The following is a 17,344-nucleotide window of genomic DNA, read 5'->3' on the forward strand; positions in this document are numbered from 1 at the left end:
TGATGCAGTGCCGATCTCCTTGTTCGCTGGATGACTGGCTTTGCTCCAGGGAAGACGTTGAGGTGATGGCAGATAAAACTTGGATCGAGGCCAGGCATGTCGTAGGGCGACCACGCGAAGACTTCGATGTTGGCCATCAAAAACTCAACCATCTCGGTCCTCTCTATGGCCGTGAGACTTGAGCCGAGCAAGAAGAACTTGTCCGGTTGTTCTGTATCAATTCGCACCTCAACCAATTCCTCAACAGCCTTGTCTTCGGCCTTGGTGCCCACATCATCCAAGACACCCTGGTCCTTCGGTCCCTCAATCATTTGAATGAATCCTTTGGCAGCTCGGCTTCCGTTGACCGCCACGAAGCACTGCTTGGACATGACCTGATCACCCCAAATCTCCTCGATTGCCCCCATAGCCGAGGGGAATCTCATCACCTGGTGGTAGGTTGACGCTACAGCTTGCATGGCGTGTAGCCATCCCCTTCCAAGGATAAGGTTGTACGTCGAAGGCACTTGTAGCACCCAAAACTCAACTTGTTTGTCCACGGATCCCGCTTTGACCGGCAGGATAATCTTTCCCAAAGGCCACTCTGGTTGTGAGTTGAATCCAACCAGTGGCGAAGTTGCCGGAGCAAAGTCTGTCTCCCGGAGTTTAAGCTGCTTGAACGCATCATAGTACATGATCTCGACCGAGCTTCCTTGATCGATCAAGATCCGCTTAACATCAAAGTCCTTGACGCGTAGTGTTACTACCAGGGCATCATTGTGTGGCGTCTGGATACGCTCTAGATCCCTTGAGGTGAAACTAATCACGTCTTTTTCTTCAGTCTTTCCCCTTTTGATGGCAGGCTGTACCGACAAAACTTCCCTCATATGTTCTGCCTTTTTTATCATGCCCCGGAGTTCACAAACACGCTCCGGTTCTATGATGCCGTGGATGACATTAATAACTCCCTGTGGCGGCGCATCTCGGTCATCCTGTCCTCTGGGATCAACCGGAGCCTGATTCGGCTTCACACCGCCATCAATGTAAAGGTCTAGGTGCCCGGCCGCGACCAGCTCTTCTAAGTGTTGCCTCAAAGGCAAACAATCCTCGATCTGGTGGCCTCTCTCCCGGTGGAATGTGCAACGATATCGCGGATTGTAGCCCTTCTGTCCATCGCCCAACTTAGCAGGAAACCGGACATACTCCTCGTCTCGGATTTCACTAAGTATGCGATAAATTGGAATCTTGAAGACCGTGGTGATGCCAGTCCTCGCCTTCAATCTTCTGTTAGCATCCGCCACATCATCTCAGGCGTAGTCATCCCGGTCGTTCCGACGTCCTCTACCCCGATTTTTGCGATTCGAGCCACGGTCTGATTCCTCTGCTCGTTCATTTGTGCGGCTGCACTCTTGCCCAACTGCGTGCACCTTGCCTGCTGTCTTCTTGTCTGTTGCTACCGGTATTGCCTTCACGGTAGAAGCTGACGCGTCATCCTCTACTCGGATGTGCTCATTGATGCGCTGCATGAGCTGGCCCATGGAGGTCGGTTGGTGCATGGTCAGCGAGTCCCGCAATCTATGGCCGACCGGGAGACCACGCTTATATTGCATGATTGCGAGGTTGACCGGGCAGTCCAAGATCTCGTTGAAGGTTTCCCAGTACCTTGAGTTGTACACCTTCAGTGTGTCGCACGGTTCCATCTTGACACTTAACAAGTGATCGACTTCCTTCGGTGTTTTTGTGTTGGTTTTGAAGCGTGTAACAAACGCCTCGGCCAACTGATGCCACCTTTGTATGCTCCCTTCCGGCAACCTCTCGAACCACTTTAAGCCCAGCTCGCCTAAACTTGACGGGAAGATTAGGCACATAAGTCCGTCATTTCGCCTATGTCCGGCTATAACCTGTCTCACATGCATGTAAGGATCGGTTTTTCCGTCATAGAGTGAGAACTTAGGCTGGTGGAAGCCTGCCGGAAGCGGTGTTGTTTCTATTTCCAGGGAGAAAGGGGTGGCGCTCAGCCTGGCCAAGTCCGTATCTTCAAAGAGTGGCACTGCTTGGCGGGGTGGAGGCATTCCGACCTCCTTGCTGGCGTGAACCCCATAGGATAACGGCTGGAACGCCGGTATTCTCTGAGCTTCGCGTCGGCGGGCCCGCTCCTTTAAACTGTCCGCAAATCCTCTGAATGAGCGGAGTAAGAGTACCTCGACGTCGTCTTCGGACGTGAGGGTTTGTAGGTGCTGTCTTCCGCGCTAGACTTCTCTGCACCCGCGTCAGAATCACCAACCTGGTAACTTCTGGTAATAAATATGGACTGAGTACGTCGCTGACTCTGGCCGCCTGAACGACGGGATGGGGTGCGCTCACTGTGGTCTCCCACTCCAGCTACACCCTTCCCTTTGACATGCCGCTTCAGATCCTCCATCTCCGCCGCCATTCGCCGGATGACAGCGTCTTAATCCCTCAACTTACTTTCCAGTCGTTTGGCGTGTGAGTCTCTCCTCCGCCGGTGACCGTCTGGACTCCGCGAATGACCATGACTTCTTCCGCGCTTATCCCGCGTGTCTACTGACTGTCCTCCAGTGGGCGTTCCCAAGTCCGCCATTGGATGGATGGCGGGAGGACCTTCTCTCCTTCGGGTGAACTCCGGGGTGGCTCCGTCTATGGCAGACAACGGAAACTCGTTGTTGTTCGCCATGGACGGCGATCAGATGAACCTGGAAGACAAGGTTTTGTCTGTCAACTTTCCCACAGACGGCGCCAATTGTACGGGGAGCAAATATTCTGGCAAGCCCGTACTCCTTTCTTCCGAGCTCCGTCTCTATCCGATCACCTGCGAGCCAATAAGGGTGAGCTACCCGGCGGTGTGTGGCCGGAAAAACCCTCCGACGATCAAGTTAGCACACCTTAGGATAGAGAAAGAGAGGAGTGTTTAAGTGTAAGAATTTCTTTACCAAAAATGTTCGTCCGTCGCATATGGGGGGCGCAGACATGCTTATATACCCTCTGCGCCCCATATCCACTCTCAGTCATCTCCTGACACGTGGCTCCGCTATCCCATCTGTCAGCATAAACCTTGCTGATCATCACCTAATCTCAACTGCCTGCCTTCTCAGCTGGAGCTCGGTAGCCGAACTGCTCTATCCACGGCCGTGCTGTGCTTCATACCCAAGCACCTCACTGGCTAAGCCCAAGGAGGACCGGGCTAGGCGGCATCTCGGCAAAGCCTAGCCCGGGCACCTCCTGTGGTCGGCCTTCCTACCGATCAAACGATTATCTCGGCTAACCACGCCTTTCCGGTCGCCGGTCACTCAGCTTGATTGGCTCTACCATCGCCTGATCAAGCAGCTCGGTCCAACCAAGCACTGCCTTGCCGAGCAGCCTCTTTACGGTCTTGTGCGGCACACTCTCGGCCCAACTTCTGCCCGGCCCAAGTCCTAGCAGCCCATCTATGGGCGGATCGTCGGTCATCTCGGCCCCATGCCTCATTAGGCTCTCAACCTGCTCGGCCGTTACCTCGGTCCAATTCCAGATCATAAATCTCCCTCTCAGAAGCCATATATAGGACTTCATCATCTGAGAAAGCAGAGGAAGCTAAATGGGTTACAATCAATCAATATACAATAAAAATAACGATAAAACATTATCCAAACTACAAAAGAAAGTAAATGAAGAACTAAAGCTTAAGGACACAGTAAAGAAGTAAAAATATGGCCTCAGCTGGCCTCACTATGTAATGTGGTAGGTGTTTGGTAACCTCATCTTTTCTCTCAATAATCAGTATTGGCTATCCAGAGCAAGAACCGGATTTCTCAAGTCTCTGGTTAACCAGTCGTCGAACTTACACAATGCATCTAGTGTGCATGCATCTGTAAGATTTGTCTCCGACTCTTTCCTGACCTCAAAAATAATATTAAAAACAAAACAAAATAAAACAAAACAGAAGGGAAAAAATTATCTTGATAAAATGATCACATGGCACCCTCAACATGTTAGGATGGTCACGTGTGTCAAAAATATAGTCACCTTTTCTGACATTCTTGGAAAATCTCGAAGGGTGTCACTGTTTTGTGCCTTACTTACACTACGATTCTATCTACTAGTATGATCCTGCAAACTTCAAATCTGATACTCCATCCAGTTAATATATGGTTATATAGGAAATGCTAGACCGGAAGTCCAAAGGGGATCAGTGAGGAGTGGAACCACACAACACGGTTGAAGGGATAAGAGAAATGTTCAAGTGAGAGACAAAGCAGTCTAGTAGAATGAGCACTGTAATACACAGTGGGGTACAGAGCTCAGGGATGACCTCCTCAAATTTCTGTATCAGTTTGAATTCCTCTGTGATGCAAGGGGTACTACCTGCTATATATAGGAGGGTAGCGTAATCCATAACAAATTCCCGGTATATTCAGGAATTTTGTTAGCTATGCCAACTCATGTGCAGAGTGTATCAATTCGTCATGATTTAACTCAATCACCAAGTGTATGTACAAGAGACTTCATGGTGCAGTCTCTCTCAAATGGATTGACCGATGGCAAAGTATCCCGTGGGATGACATACCAAGCGATATGTCTTTAGCCACCAACACCAAGCCACAAGATCCCAGAGTATTGCGGTGTTAGGCTGAAAAGTTCACCGTACCATAGTCCTGTCTCTTTGACTTGGGTATTGAGAGACTAGCACAATTATCTTACCATGGGTATGGAGATCTTGTGGTATAAATACCGTGGTGAGTCATATTAAAGCAAGATTTTTTTTTAGTTACGCGGTTTGAGCCACCATGGTCGTTCATGCCTGTGAGACATAGATTCCCTAGTGGAATGCCTTCTAGGGGTGTAACCACCTCCGTGGTGAGTCATACGCTCTCTCTCTCTCTCTCTCTTTTTTTTTTTTTTTAAAATAAATGCTACAACCAACAAATTCTCTTTAGGTGATAAAGGTTGTAAACTAGAAAGCATAGCTCAAGGATAGAGATCATGAGAAAAAGAGCCTCCCTTGAGAAAAGAAAAGCAAAACTTGGAAATCACCGTTACTAACTGAACAGAGAGAGGGAGAAGGTTAAAAATGGACACACAGTGAAAACACTCATAACTACACCATTAGAAAAACATAATGGAGAATTTATAGGAATTGACGCATAGAAAGTACCTCAGGTTTGATTACTTCCCTATCACTCTCCGACATCCGGAAACCACAAATGGTATCGTTATGGAGCTCTTTTCAAGTATACCCCTGTACATGGAGATGCAACTGAAAAAGTGTATTCCCAATTATCCGCCTCTTTTCAATGCTACATGCATATAATAAATAATTAAAAAAATAAAAAGTGTATGGCATATGCCCAATTCAATAAACATCAGTACCCACATTGTTTTTGAGGGAAATCTTAGATTGGATCATCCAACTAGTAAAGAATAAATGGAACAAAGGGAAACATTTGGTTTACGGAATGCCGGGGTCAGAAAATTGTCAATGGAAAAAATCTAACTTAAAAAGTAAGTGCATGAAGAAAAATATTCTGAGAGTTAAGAATAAAAGGTCAAACCTATTCTAAATCTAGTAAAAAAAATCCAATTACAAAGTATGATTGACGATTTGTTTTCAATAGTGGATTGTATGAACCAAAACAATGACAATTCATGCTCCCCTCTTTCAGACCCTAATATTCAAAATTCATGATAGAGAGTGTAGTTCACACTCGGACACACATTGTTACAAATTTCCTCCTCTGTCTCAATCGTTCTTTTGTCCATATATATAACTTTTCCAAATAATTCGAAAAAGTAAAATGTAATTTTACAATATGCATTTAGTGATAATAGGCAATATGGTAAAAGAAAATGATGACGCATACAATATGACAGCCTAGACAATCAAGTGTATAATTAACGTAAAGATTACAGTTGACTGTCATACACTCAATATTGCTAGATAACCCACTAAATCTTACCGGAAACAAAAGTTTACACTTAACTGAGCCCAATTCAGCTCCTTGGCTTAAATGAGGTACATTTATTAGTTATTGTAACCCATTATAACATGGATAGAAGATCGAAAACATCTTATTCTTGTCTATTTCCCGCATTTCTAAGCCACCAATCAGCTCCTTGGCTTAAATGAGGTACATTTATTAGTTCTTGTAAACCATTATAACATGGATAGAAGATTGAAAACATCTTATTCTTATCTATTTCCTCCATATCTAAGCCACCAATCTGGCGCGTGACGACAAAATTCAAATACAACAAGAATCAATTTTTAAAAAGCAATTAGTACTCCACGGACTGTTCTGCTGACACAGAGGAAAAATCTATTCTTGATGGGAAAATGCGGGGGACCCCAGTAAGGGGCGACCCCCAGCGACCCCAGCCCACGTGGCTGTGGGTGATTGGCCAGAAAAGAAAAAAAAAAAAAAAAAAAAACTGGCGAATGGCTGTTCGCCACGTCACTGGGGGTCGACCCCCAGTGGGGGTCTGTAGCAGGATTATTTTTGATATTACTACCACATCTACTTAATATAATAATTTTTTTTAAATTTTTAATTTTGGTAAATTTATCATCTTCTCAAAACCCAAAACAACCAGAATAATAAATTTAAATAATATAAAAATCAAACTTTCAAAACGTAATTGATGCTCCATGGACTGCTCTACTGACACAAAGAGGAAAAATTTGTATTGGTATCACCACCACATCCACTCAATACAACAATTATTTATTCATTTATTTTAATTTTAGTAAATTTATCATCTTCTCAAAATCCAAAATAACCTGAACAATAAATTCAAATACTACAAGAATCAAACTTTAAAAAAGTAATTGATGCTGTATGGACACAAAGAGGAAAAATCTATATTTTGATATCACTACCACATCCACTCGATACAACAATTTTTTTTTTCTTTTTTTTTTAAAATTTTATTAAATTTATCATCTCAAAACCCAAAACAATCAAAACAATAAATTCAAGGGCAAATTACAAACACCCCCTCGAGATTTGATAAAAATACAGATTCCCCCCTGAGGTTTGAGAAATTACAAATTGCCCCCTGGGGGTCAAATTTTCATAACAAATTAGGGGAAATTAGGGGGGGATCTGTATGAAAATAAAAACTCCAAGGGACAATTTGTTATGGAAATATAAACCTCAGGGGGCGGGATGTAATTTCTTAAACCTCAAGGAAAAATCTATATTTTCAAAAAACCTCGAGGGGGTGCTTGTAATTTGCCCTAAATTCAAATACTAGAAGAATCAAACTTTAAAAATCCAATTGATGCTCCATGGACTGCTCACTGACAGGAAGAGGAAATATCTTTATTTTGATATTAGTACCACATTCACTCAATACAACAATTTTTTTTATTTATTTAAATTTTAGTAAATTTATTATCTTCTCTCAAGACCCAAATCAACCAGAACAATAAATTCAAAGTCTTTGTTTAAAACCCAACCCTGCACTCACTCCATTCTTCATAAAACAACATTTTCCACGGGGCAAATTACAAACACCTCTCTCGAAATTTGGTAAAAATACAAATTCCTTCATGAAGTTTGAGAAATTACAAATTGTCCCCTAAGGGTCAAATTTTCATAATAAATTAGGGAAAATTAGGGGGGAATCTGTATGAAAATAAAAACTTCAGGGGGTAATTTGTTATGGAAATATAAACCTCTGGGGTGGGATGCAATTTCTCAAACCTCAGGGGGAATCCGTATTTTCACCAAACCTCAAGGGAGGTGTTTGTAATTTGCCCAAAACAATACAATTGACACATACAGTGACATTTGAAATCATACATACATGTAAATGGAAACAGTTTCTATACCTGTTGAAATGAGTTGTTGAGAGAGAGAGAGAGAGATTGTGGGGATTTGGTGGTTGTCGGTGAACAGAAAAATGGATAGGCCAGAGAGAGCGAGAGAGAGAGAGACGGACAATGGGGACAAGAAGATGAAAAGAGACATTTTCATTTCACTTTCTCTCTCTATATCTATATCATATATCTACAACAAAACAAACAAACAAACAAACAAACAAATAAAACAAACAAATAAATAAATAAATAAGTTAAAAATTGGGAAATTTATTGGAAAGTCCTTTATTGGTGAATTGTGTTTCGTTTGGTCCTGCTGATTTTTTGTTTGATTGGCAACTCCATTTTAGGTGGGATTGTTTACTGGGAAGTCCTTTTTTGAATGTTTTTGGTGTGGGTTGGACGGATATGCCCTCGTTTATTATATGGGATGTTCCGTTTTTCCATTTTGGTATGTGCAATCCCAACAATTTTGGGTGCTGATAGTGGGTGAAGATTCCTTTAAGAGGTATTACAATTAGGGTTTACATTATGGGTTCATGTTGATCTGCGGGCAGAGGAAGTACTGAACCAATGTTTACACCATCGTTGCACACAGGTTCTCTTTGTATTTTGTATTAAAAATTACCCCCTCACCATTCCCACGCATGAACAATTCCTCCCTCACTTTTGCACATTTTTCTTGATTTTGTGAACACACCGATATGGTTGCCACAAACACGACACCCAATTGCATGTCTACCTGACTGATAAGCCCTTTTAACCACACATTCACAACGATGCACAATGCCCATTCCATTTTTTTTCCCAATCGTAATTACTGCATTTTGGTTTGACGAGTCTTTTTCACATACTCAATCGTGTTTATTTTTGTACCAATACTTGTGCCGTTTTGCAGATGGACGCTTTTATGATGCCTCTTTGTTCTTACGGGTCCACAAATGTCGCATATAGTCTGCAATGCTGAGTTTGTCGATTATGTTTGTTCGAAATTCCCCGGTCTCTTGTCGGGAAATATTCGGCTGTTCTATAAGATCCCCGGCTATAACAATTTCCCTTTACAGAATGATGTGGACATGCAGAATATGATTTGCCTTGCACGTTCATTCCACTTGCAGTTAGTTGACGTGGTCATCGAACAACATCCTCGCGGGGATAACAACACTCTTGCCATTGATCCAATGACAAGCCACGCCCAAGCCAGAACAGGGGGTACATTACTAAATGATTTGGGAATGGGCGATGAAGGCGACCTGCTGCAATCATTTTGTCCGCACAAGGAGAAAGTCTTCCTTTCTGCTCCATGGGCAAATGGCTTTACCCACATCGGATAGCACTTTGAAGGTGGGGCTTCCGAATTTCGCAATGTGTTACGAAAATATGCTGTCGAATGTGGGTTCCATATCAAATTTCTTAAGAACGACTCCGTCCGGGTAACGGCTATATGTGCTATGAATGAATCAAAGTCCTGCACGTGGGCTGTGCACGGACATAAATTGGAGGCAAATAGATTTTTCTACTTACGAAAATGGAACAGTGAACACATTTGTGGCGTTGATGTGCGTACATCCACACACCCACTTGTTGGTTCTGATCTTGTGGCAGACATTGTATCTGAACGTGTACGGGACAGGCCATTAACCCGTCCTACCGAAGTGATATTAGACTTGAAACAAGATTACAGCCTCGATATCACTTACTGTGTGGCATGGCTTGGCGTCGAAAAAGCGAGGGGAGAACTGTTCGGTGCACACTCCATTTCGTTCGACCAGTTACGTTGGTACAACAATGCAGTTTTGGAACACAACCCCGGGACCTACATCAACATCGAATATGATGACCACACCCAACGGTTCACACACTACTTCATTTCATTCAAAGCATGTATCGACGGGTTCAACCATTGCCATCCCCTGCTTTTCCTAGACGCCACGTTCCTCAAAGGGCACTTCAAAGGTTTTCTACTTGCCGCCATTGCGAAGGACGGAAACCAAGGTTAGTTCGTTCAACTTATAGAATTACATTACACCATTGACATCACAACCAAACATACCACGTTCATAAATTTTTTTAACGGCAATGACCTAACTTGCCTATGTTTATGTCACAACCCTTGAATACAGTACATAAGTAGTTCTACAACATTTTGCAAATTCTCAGGTTTGTTCCCCTTATCCTATATGGTGGTGGACTCCGAAACACCGCAAACTGGTCTTGGTTTCTTCAGCATCTCTCGCAGGTGGTGCATGGGGATAGACCTCTAACCTTTGTATCGGATCGGAACCTCGGATTGCTTGAAGTGATGCCAACTGTATTCCCGAATGCAGAACATGCATTCTGTCTACAACATTTGCAGAGGAACTTGAGGGACAGGTTGCGTTACACAAACAGTATGCATTGGGCAGGTTTGGTTAACAAATTACGAGATTGTGTGTAAGAACCAACTGTTACCACTTTTAACCAAAAAGTTGAACAATTCCATAAATCGGGCAGATCTGTTGCATCCGAATTCCTAGCAAATGCACATCCACAACATTGGGCAAATGCATTTTTCAGGTACGTCTCACATGTTTCTCTAAAAATGCATATGTACAACACATATTGTCATAATGTTCATATTAATTAGCGGACATGTCATACTCATTCCACAGGGGGAGGCGTTACGGTGAGATGTGCTCAAATGCTGCAGAATCATTCAATTCATGGGTCCAGGAAGCGCGCAACCTCTCAATCACAAGAATGGTTGATAGCATTCAGACTAAATTTGTCACACCCCAAACTCGCCCCTAAAAGTTTGGGCATGACCTACTCAAAAACGGACACTTAACCTGGTATACATTACATACGGGGCCTGAACGGAAGCATCAAGTATAATAAGATAACATGAAATAAAAAGAACTATATCCATTGAGCGACCACTATCATGCCAGGATCACCAACAGTGCATCAAATGATAAATGTTTACATACACATATACAAACCCCGCCCCTTGTTGGGCGTATAACAAAAACATTGAAAACTTAACATATAATAGACAATCAGAGTGCAAGCTAAAACTTAGCAAAATTCCAAAGAAATGATCAGGCTTCACCCGAATGCCTGGATACACAAAGATTGGTGAAAGGTAGGCGAGCATCGAGGGTTAAGGCTGGCCTCCAGACTTGCTACCTATAGAAACAAATAACATACAGAGTGAGACAATCTCAGTGAATAATAGTACTTAAACAATTCAATGCTTAACTTGAATTATGATACGTATCAATGCTTATATAAATAAAGAGAGCATATGATTAATTGATTCTGTCTTAAGTCCAGAATGGTCTTGTCGGTTCACAATTTCACAGATTGGCCCTCGGCCTAACAGATTCTTAACTTTACAAATTGGCCCTCGGCCTCATAGGTTCATAACTTCACAAATATCCATAATTTCACAAATTGGCCCTTAAACAGAACGGCATTAAGCCCAGTATGGCATATAGCCCTTTTCATGTGCGTATGAACTCAAGAGGTGGCTCGTACGGATTCTAGAGGTGGCTCCCACCAAAGTGTAGCACTTAGATCCGTACAGCACTTTGTTCTATACTCACAGATCAGACAGAATGGCCATAGGCCTCATAACTTTCACAGAACGGCCATAGGCCTCATAACTTTCACATCGGCTTTAAGCCCAGTTTACATATGAATGGACTCAAGAGGTGGCTCGTACGGATTCTAGAGGTGGCTCCCATCAAAGTATAACACTTAGTTCTGTACAGCACTTTGCTCCATACCAGAAATCATCAGAACAGATTAACTCCAGCATCATATAGAAATTACATACATTCTTCCCATTATTCTCATGAATTACCATAGGTAATATAGGTTTAACAGAACGTTACTGATAATTGTTAGCAAAAGGTAACACATTCCAGAGATACAGAGATACCATAGGTCCCATAAATAATGTACATACATTCCATTTATTCGTTGTGAATCAATATAGCTAGCTTGCAGATAATAGAGTATCCATAACATTTAGTAACGGAAGACGCATGTATCATGACAGTATGGTCAATAGAGACAAAATAATTCATATCAGAACGTGGGTCATGTAACGGTGGTAGACCTTTGTGTTCATATTATAGGTCCTGAATAACCTTAGATTCATGTATAATACAACCGAATAATCTTCGATTCACACAAGTACCATCATTTCTGGATGAACATAAGTTCCATTTATTTCTTAAGAATGATGTAGTTTGCTTATCGATAACAAAGCGTTAATGTTCGTTAGTGACAGAGTAGAAAGGTTCCGAAGTCATACCGATGTATGCAAATCTTCCAGCATTTATACAAGTTCACACTGATTCTCAACCGATATAAATGTTAATGTAATCATTTACACAGAACAGAGCGTTAGTAACCATAGTCATTAACGGTAAGTAAAATGTACATTTGTCATACTATTACTCACAGTGCGTGGATGAAGCGATAATCCCTCCCGGTAGGTGCCCTACATATGCATGCCATCCAAGAATTAGTTTGTTTCATTTTTAAACTATTTCCTGACTCATTTTACTTCGAATAAGTTTATAAACATCAAAAAGCATCAAATACTGATTTCAAACATATCAGAGGGTCAAGCACGTAAAACGGAGCAGATGAGGTTTCCCGACATGGGCCGCACGTGCAACCGTCCCCATCGCACGTGCGGACATGTACCGCAAGTGCGGTCCCTCCTCACCGCACGAGTGGCCATAGGCAGAATGCAAAATCTCATTTTTTTCTCTTGCCTGCACGTGCGGCCATGACCTCCGCACGTGCGGCCGAGCCCCTGTTTTGGCAGTCCGAAACTCACACAAAACCCAACTTAGAGAATACATAGCAAGGCTCAAAATAGGTCAATTTAACACAAGTTTAAAGCTCAAAATCACATGAAAAATCAATCATAAATCAACATAGATTCTTAATCACTTTGAATTCATGATTCATAATCCAATTCCATGGAGTTTCCAACTTCCTTTCATAAATATACATACACTTAGCCATTTGTTTACATAGATGATCTCAAATGACTATTTAAAGAAATAAAATGTAAATTCTCACTAAATGGGTCAAAATAATTCCAAATCCATCAAACATAAGAGACATCACTCCAATTAATCACTTAATACATGCTTGACCCACATTATAAACCCTAACTTACATAACATGGAGGAATTCCTTTTCAACTCAAAGAGAGGGATCAATTAGAATAGATCAAACATACCTTGAGTTGAATTTTCTATAAACCCTCTTAATTTCTTTCCTAATTCCTTCCTTGTGGGACTCTCTTCTCACTCTCAAATTTCTTCTCCTCTCACTCTGTCCAGGATAATTTCTAAGTCAAATGGTAAAGAGGACATAGATAGATATAATAGGTGAATAAGACAAAAATCAATCGTTTAATCATTCCAAATTGAAATTTCACAGAAAATCATATTATGACTTAAAAATTATGCCGATCCCAAATGTAAAATCAATTTCAGATAATTAAGTCTCTAAGGCTTCCAATTTCTGATTCAAACATTATAATTGTGACAGATTTTGCTCTTATTAAATAGATATGCATCCATAACCATAAGATTCACTGAATTAAATTCAATTTCACATAAAATTTCACCGTAAGCATTTAAATGCTCAGAATAAAGGATTGAAAATATTCCAAAAACATATACGAGGGTCGGGTTATTACAAAATTGATGCGACAAATGGCGAAACGTAGAGACGCGCCCCAAACGTAGACCGGCACCATATGTCCCAAAATGGAGTCCCGTCTTGAAAAAGCATTCAATGAAGGTAGATCATGGAAAGTGAGCCAATCAAACGCTGATGTGTACGAAGTACACTCTTTCCCATCAGTCATTGTTGACATCGGACACCGCACTTGCTCATGTTTCAAGTGGCAACTCAATGGGTTTCCTTGCGCACATGTAATGGTTGTTGTCCGTAAAAGTGGTCGGGATTTGAACACATTGGTCGAACCATTCTTCTACGTCTCCGAATATTGTTCGACTTATGCAGCAAGCATTTTCCTAATTCCCATTGTTGAGCAACCGTCTTTCAACCCAAATGATTTCATCATTAAGTCCCCTGCCGTGAAATGCCCACCTGGTCGACCAAAGAAGAAGAGGATACTGTCAAAGGGGGAACATGTTCAGCAAATCAGATGCGGCAGATATGGGCGCATGGGGAATCATAACAGGAAGACATGCAACGAACCCATTTAACCACATCACCCAGCCCACCCATTGCAGGACTAAAATAATAGCAACTTTGTTGCTCGCCCTGTGCGATACACTACTTTATTATTACTTTTCAAGTTGTTTCATTCCTGGAAGAATTTTGTTTCAATTTTTCCTTTGACAATAATTGTGTGCGACACCATACAACTATGTCATAGCCAATTTATTATCATTGGCACACTCAGTTATTAATACAAGCTTTCCTTCATTTAATTCGAATTTTTTTTTTAACCAACACCAACTTGGTATTTCCATCACACATTTTCACATCCATGGTGATTGGTACCGATATGGGCAGGTTATACCATCCCCACAATTTCAATGTTGTCATGTGAATTCTGCAGTACAGTATTTACAACTACAAAAAAATCATTTAATTATGTTGTGAATTCATACGGCCTTACACACATTCAACATACGTGGTTTTTATCAAAATAGGCATGGTAAACCATCCCCAGCATGCAAACGTTGTTGCATGAATATAACACTACATTCAAATCATTAACATATTCGCACCATACTCCAAAACAATACACTTCCTAGAATGCCAGCAATACGAACAGAACATCAACCTGTAAATGAGATTTCAATACTGGTATAACTACACATTCACATTACGACGTCCCTTTCGGAAAGAAACAACAACTTAAAGCACACAAACCCCCTTCCCACCAACATTTGCACCGCACTACACATATTAAACTTGGTACAACTCAAGCAAAAAAAAAATTGACAACAACTTGTGATTAAAGTGTAAATCCCGTTTGAACAACACAATCATATCACCATAGGTGTCCAGAAAACCCAACCACATCCACGTAAGACAAGCCTCGCACACCCGCACCAATTACCAAATGCAAACGCAAACAAAATATAACCAGGACATAAACAATTAACACTTGGTACTAAAACTGACAACAAAAAATAACTATATCAAACGTGCTACTTGAGCACTATAACTCAAACTGGTGTCAAACGAAGTAACGTAATAGTTCTTCTTTGATTATAATAGAAGCATAATCTAATAAAAACATAATCAATATTTTCCCAATTACGCATATCTTAAAATATTCAAGCCAACCAACACCAATCACCAAATGCCAACACAAAAACATATAAGCAAGACATAAACTATAAACAGTTGGTACTGTAATTGCCAACAAAAAAAACTATTTGCAATGTGCTAACTAGGCACTACTATTCGAAGTAGTTGTCGTACAAAGTAACGTAATATTAACTGAATTTCCATCACCCCACCAGTCGGCCCATGTTGCTCATCACCCCACGTACAGGATCTCCTATGAATTTTTTGACCATGTTCGCATGTAACACGCTACAGTTGCCTCCTTGTAAAGAACACCCCACGTCAACGTGATTTACATACTGTCTCATTATTGCACAAACAATAATTGCACAGTCCATGCTGCAATAACACACATTAAAAAAGGGCTATCATTAACACACACCTCAAAATCTTGTGCACCAAAAACGTTGGTCGGGAAACGAAAAATACAATGCACTTACGTTTCCGCCCGTTGCTGTGGGTATTCAGAAACTGATTCCACTATCATATCAAAATCCTGCGTACCAACCAGCTGATCCAAGCCATTTGCCGCCATCGCTTGCCACTGAATGTCTGTTACAATGTTTTTCTAGGCAATCACGTCGAACCCAATAAGAATAAATAACATGTAATTCCATTACAATTACCAAATGAACAACTTTAACATGATTGAAATCAACTCACTAGTTTTACGGCCTCCCTGTAGTGCACACCACCGGTACCGGACCTACTCCGCATCGAATTGTAGTGCTTCCAGCTTCCGACCTCGGTATCATAAACCACTAATGTCCAATGACCAAGGTGGCAAAGGGAAAAATGCATGTAACGTGCACCCTTACCGACATGTAGATTGCTCATCACATAATTGAATCTTGCCTCCACATTGTCCCCTTTCATCACGTCCTGCACACTTCAAACCCACACAAAACAAATTACAAAATCAATCCAAACCATTACATGCATAATGCCACACAATCGACACCCAACAAAGCCATACCCAGCATATGCTGCTGAAGAAATAAGAGTTCTCCGGAAAATCTTTCCCCGCATTCAACCTTTCGTGCTCATCCGACAGCACCTCTGCAAAGGCGTCAATAACCTGCCACAAACGGTGCCAAAAACCAAATAAGACGAATATTAACACATTCACACAAATTTACAACACAAATATTTCGGTAAACAAATTGGACCCATAATACTATTGGTAATACTTACATTCCCCCTCACACCTGATTGCCTCACCAGTGATCTGACATCTGAGAAGTACATTGCATTACCATCAACTCGACCAACCCACATTACGGCCCTACACACGTGGTAACAGATAACATTACAATTACGATTACCACAAGAATAATGTGTACTACAGTACAAAAAACTACCACTGTAACGAGTATTCCACACAGTCAACATGATACCCACAAACACACATGGTACTCACCTATCACTGTATCTATCATACGCAGTGCTTATCACATCTTTCTCCCTCCCAGTCATCATCTTCCACACTGTGTTATGGTTCGTGATTCCAAAACCTGTAAATATTTTCTTCGCATCACCAACATTGTCCACATCAATCACACATTCGCGTTGCAACACATCGACACTACATCCAACCCCCCCGGACTTGGAAACGCTTACTTCATTGTTTACTATCCGTCCCCTACGCCTTAACTCTGGGTACTCAAACCCTGATAACTTCAGATTTTTCCTCATTTTACCTTTGATATTACGTATGAAAGAGTTCATACCATCCATAGCATTGCCACCTTCCGTCAACAAAGGACTCACAACAACAACGTCACTATCATCTGCTTGGATGGCACCGTCCATTTTGATGTTGTCAGCCATGGGGACAGATGCGACAGGAGAGGCGTCCACCATGATACAACCTTCAACATTGGGGTAGTGGCCCCGTCCATCTTCAACACCAACCACATTCCCGACCACAAATTCGTCTGCATGAGTGTTCGTGACATTCACACTAGAGAAACGTTGCGTCACCCTATGCACTGCTTGCTCAGCAACTTCCTCCTCAAGGGCTGTAAGACTCCGCTATAACTCGGCATTCTCAATTACAAGTTTCTTGCATTCTTCATCTTTCACCCTAAAAATGCTCTCGAAACCTTCCACAAGATTAACTGATTAAATTTCATTCTTCTTTTTCAATCTTTCAACTTCTTCTTTCAACTCCATTATAATTTTGCTGTCCCCTCCGTC

At 41.8% G+C, this 17,344-nt stretch overlaps 1 protein-coding gene and 1 pseudogene across 1 annotated transcript; one reads left to right on the forward strand and one right to left on the reverse strand.

Annotated features, from left to right (window-relative positions):
- LOC145788843 (SKP1-like protein 21) overlaps positions 1-8,597 on the reverse strand; it is a 36,095-nt pseudogene extending 27,498 nt beyond the window's left edge.
- A 652-nt stretch (positions 8,598-9,249) lies between these two features.
- Positions 9,250-10,062, forward strand: LOC145819418 (uncharacterized). The gene is made up of 2 exons (XM_082913412.1): positions 9,250-9,793; positions 9,959-10,062. The coding sequence occupies exons 1-2, from the start codon at positions 9,250-9,252 to the stop codon at positions 10,060-10,062; spliced, it is 648 nt and encodes a 215-aa protein (XP_082769538.1).
- Positions 10,063-17,344: the final 7,282 nt, after the last annotated feature.

This window comes from Camellia sinensis, chromosome 2 (assembly GCF_055761805.1).
Source record: "Camellia sinensis isolate YWXY chromosome 2, ASM5576180v1, whole genome shotgun sequence".
Taxonomy (NCBI): Eukaryota; Viridiplantae; Streptophyta; class Magnoliopsida; order Ericales; family Theaceae; genus Camellia; species Camellia sinensis.

Excerpts from the sequence above, each read along its gene's own strand:
- LOC145819418 (XM_082913412.1), top strand. The coding sequence starts at position 9,250 with ATGAATGAATCAAAGTCCTGCACGTGGGCTGTGCACGGACATAAATTG. Across the intron at positions 9,794-9,958 it reads TGCGAAGGACGGAAACCAAG|GTTTGTTCCCCTTATCCTAT; the intron begins GTTAGTTCGTTC and ends GCAAATTCTCAG.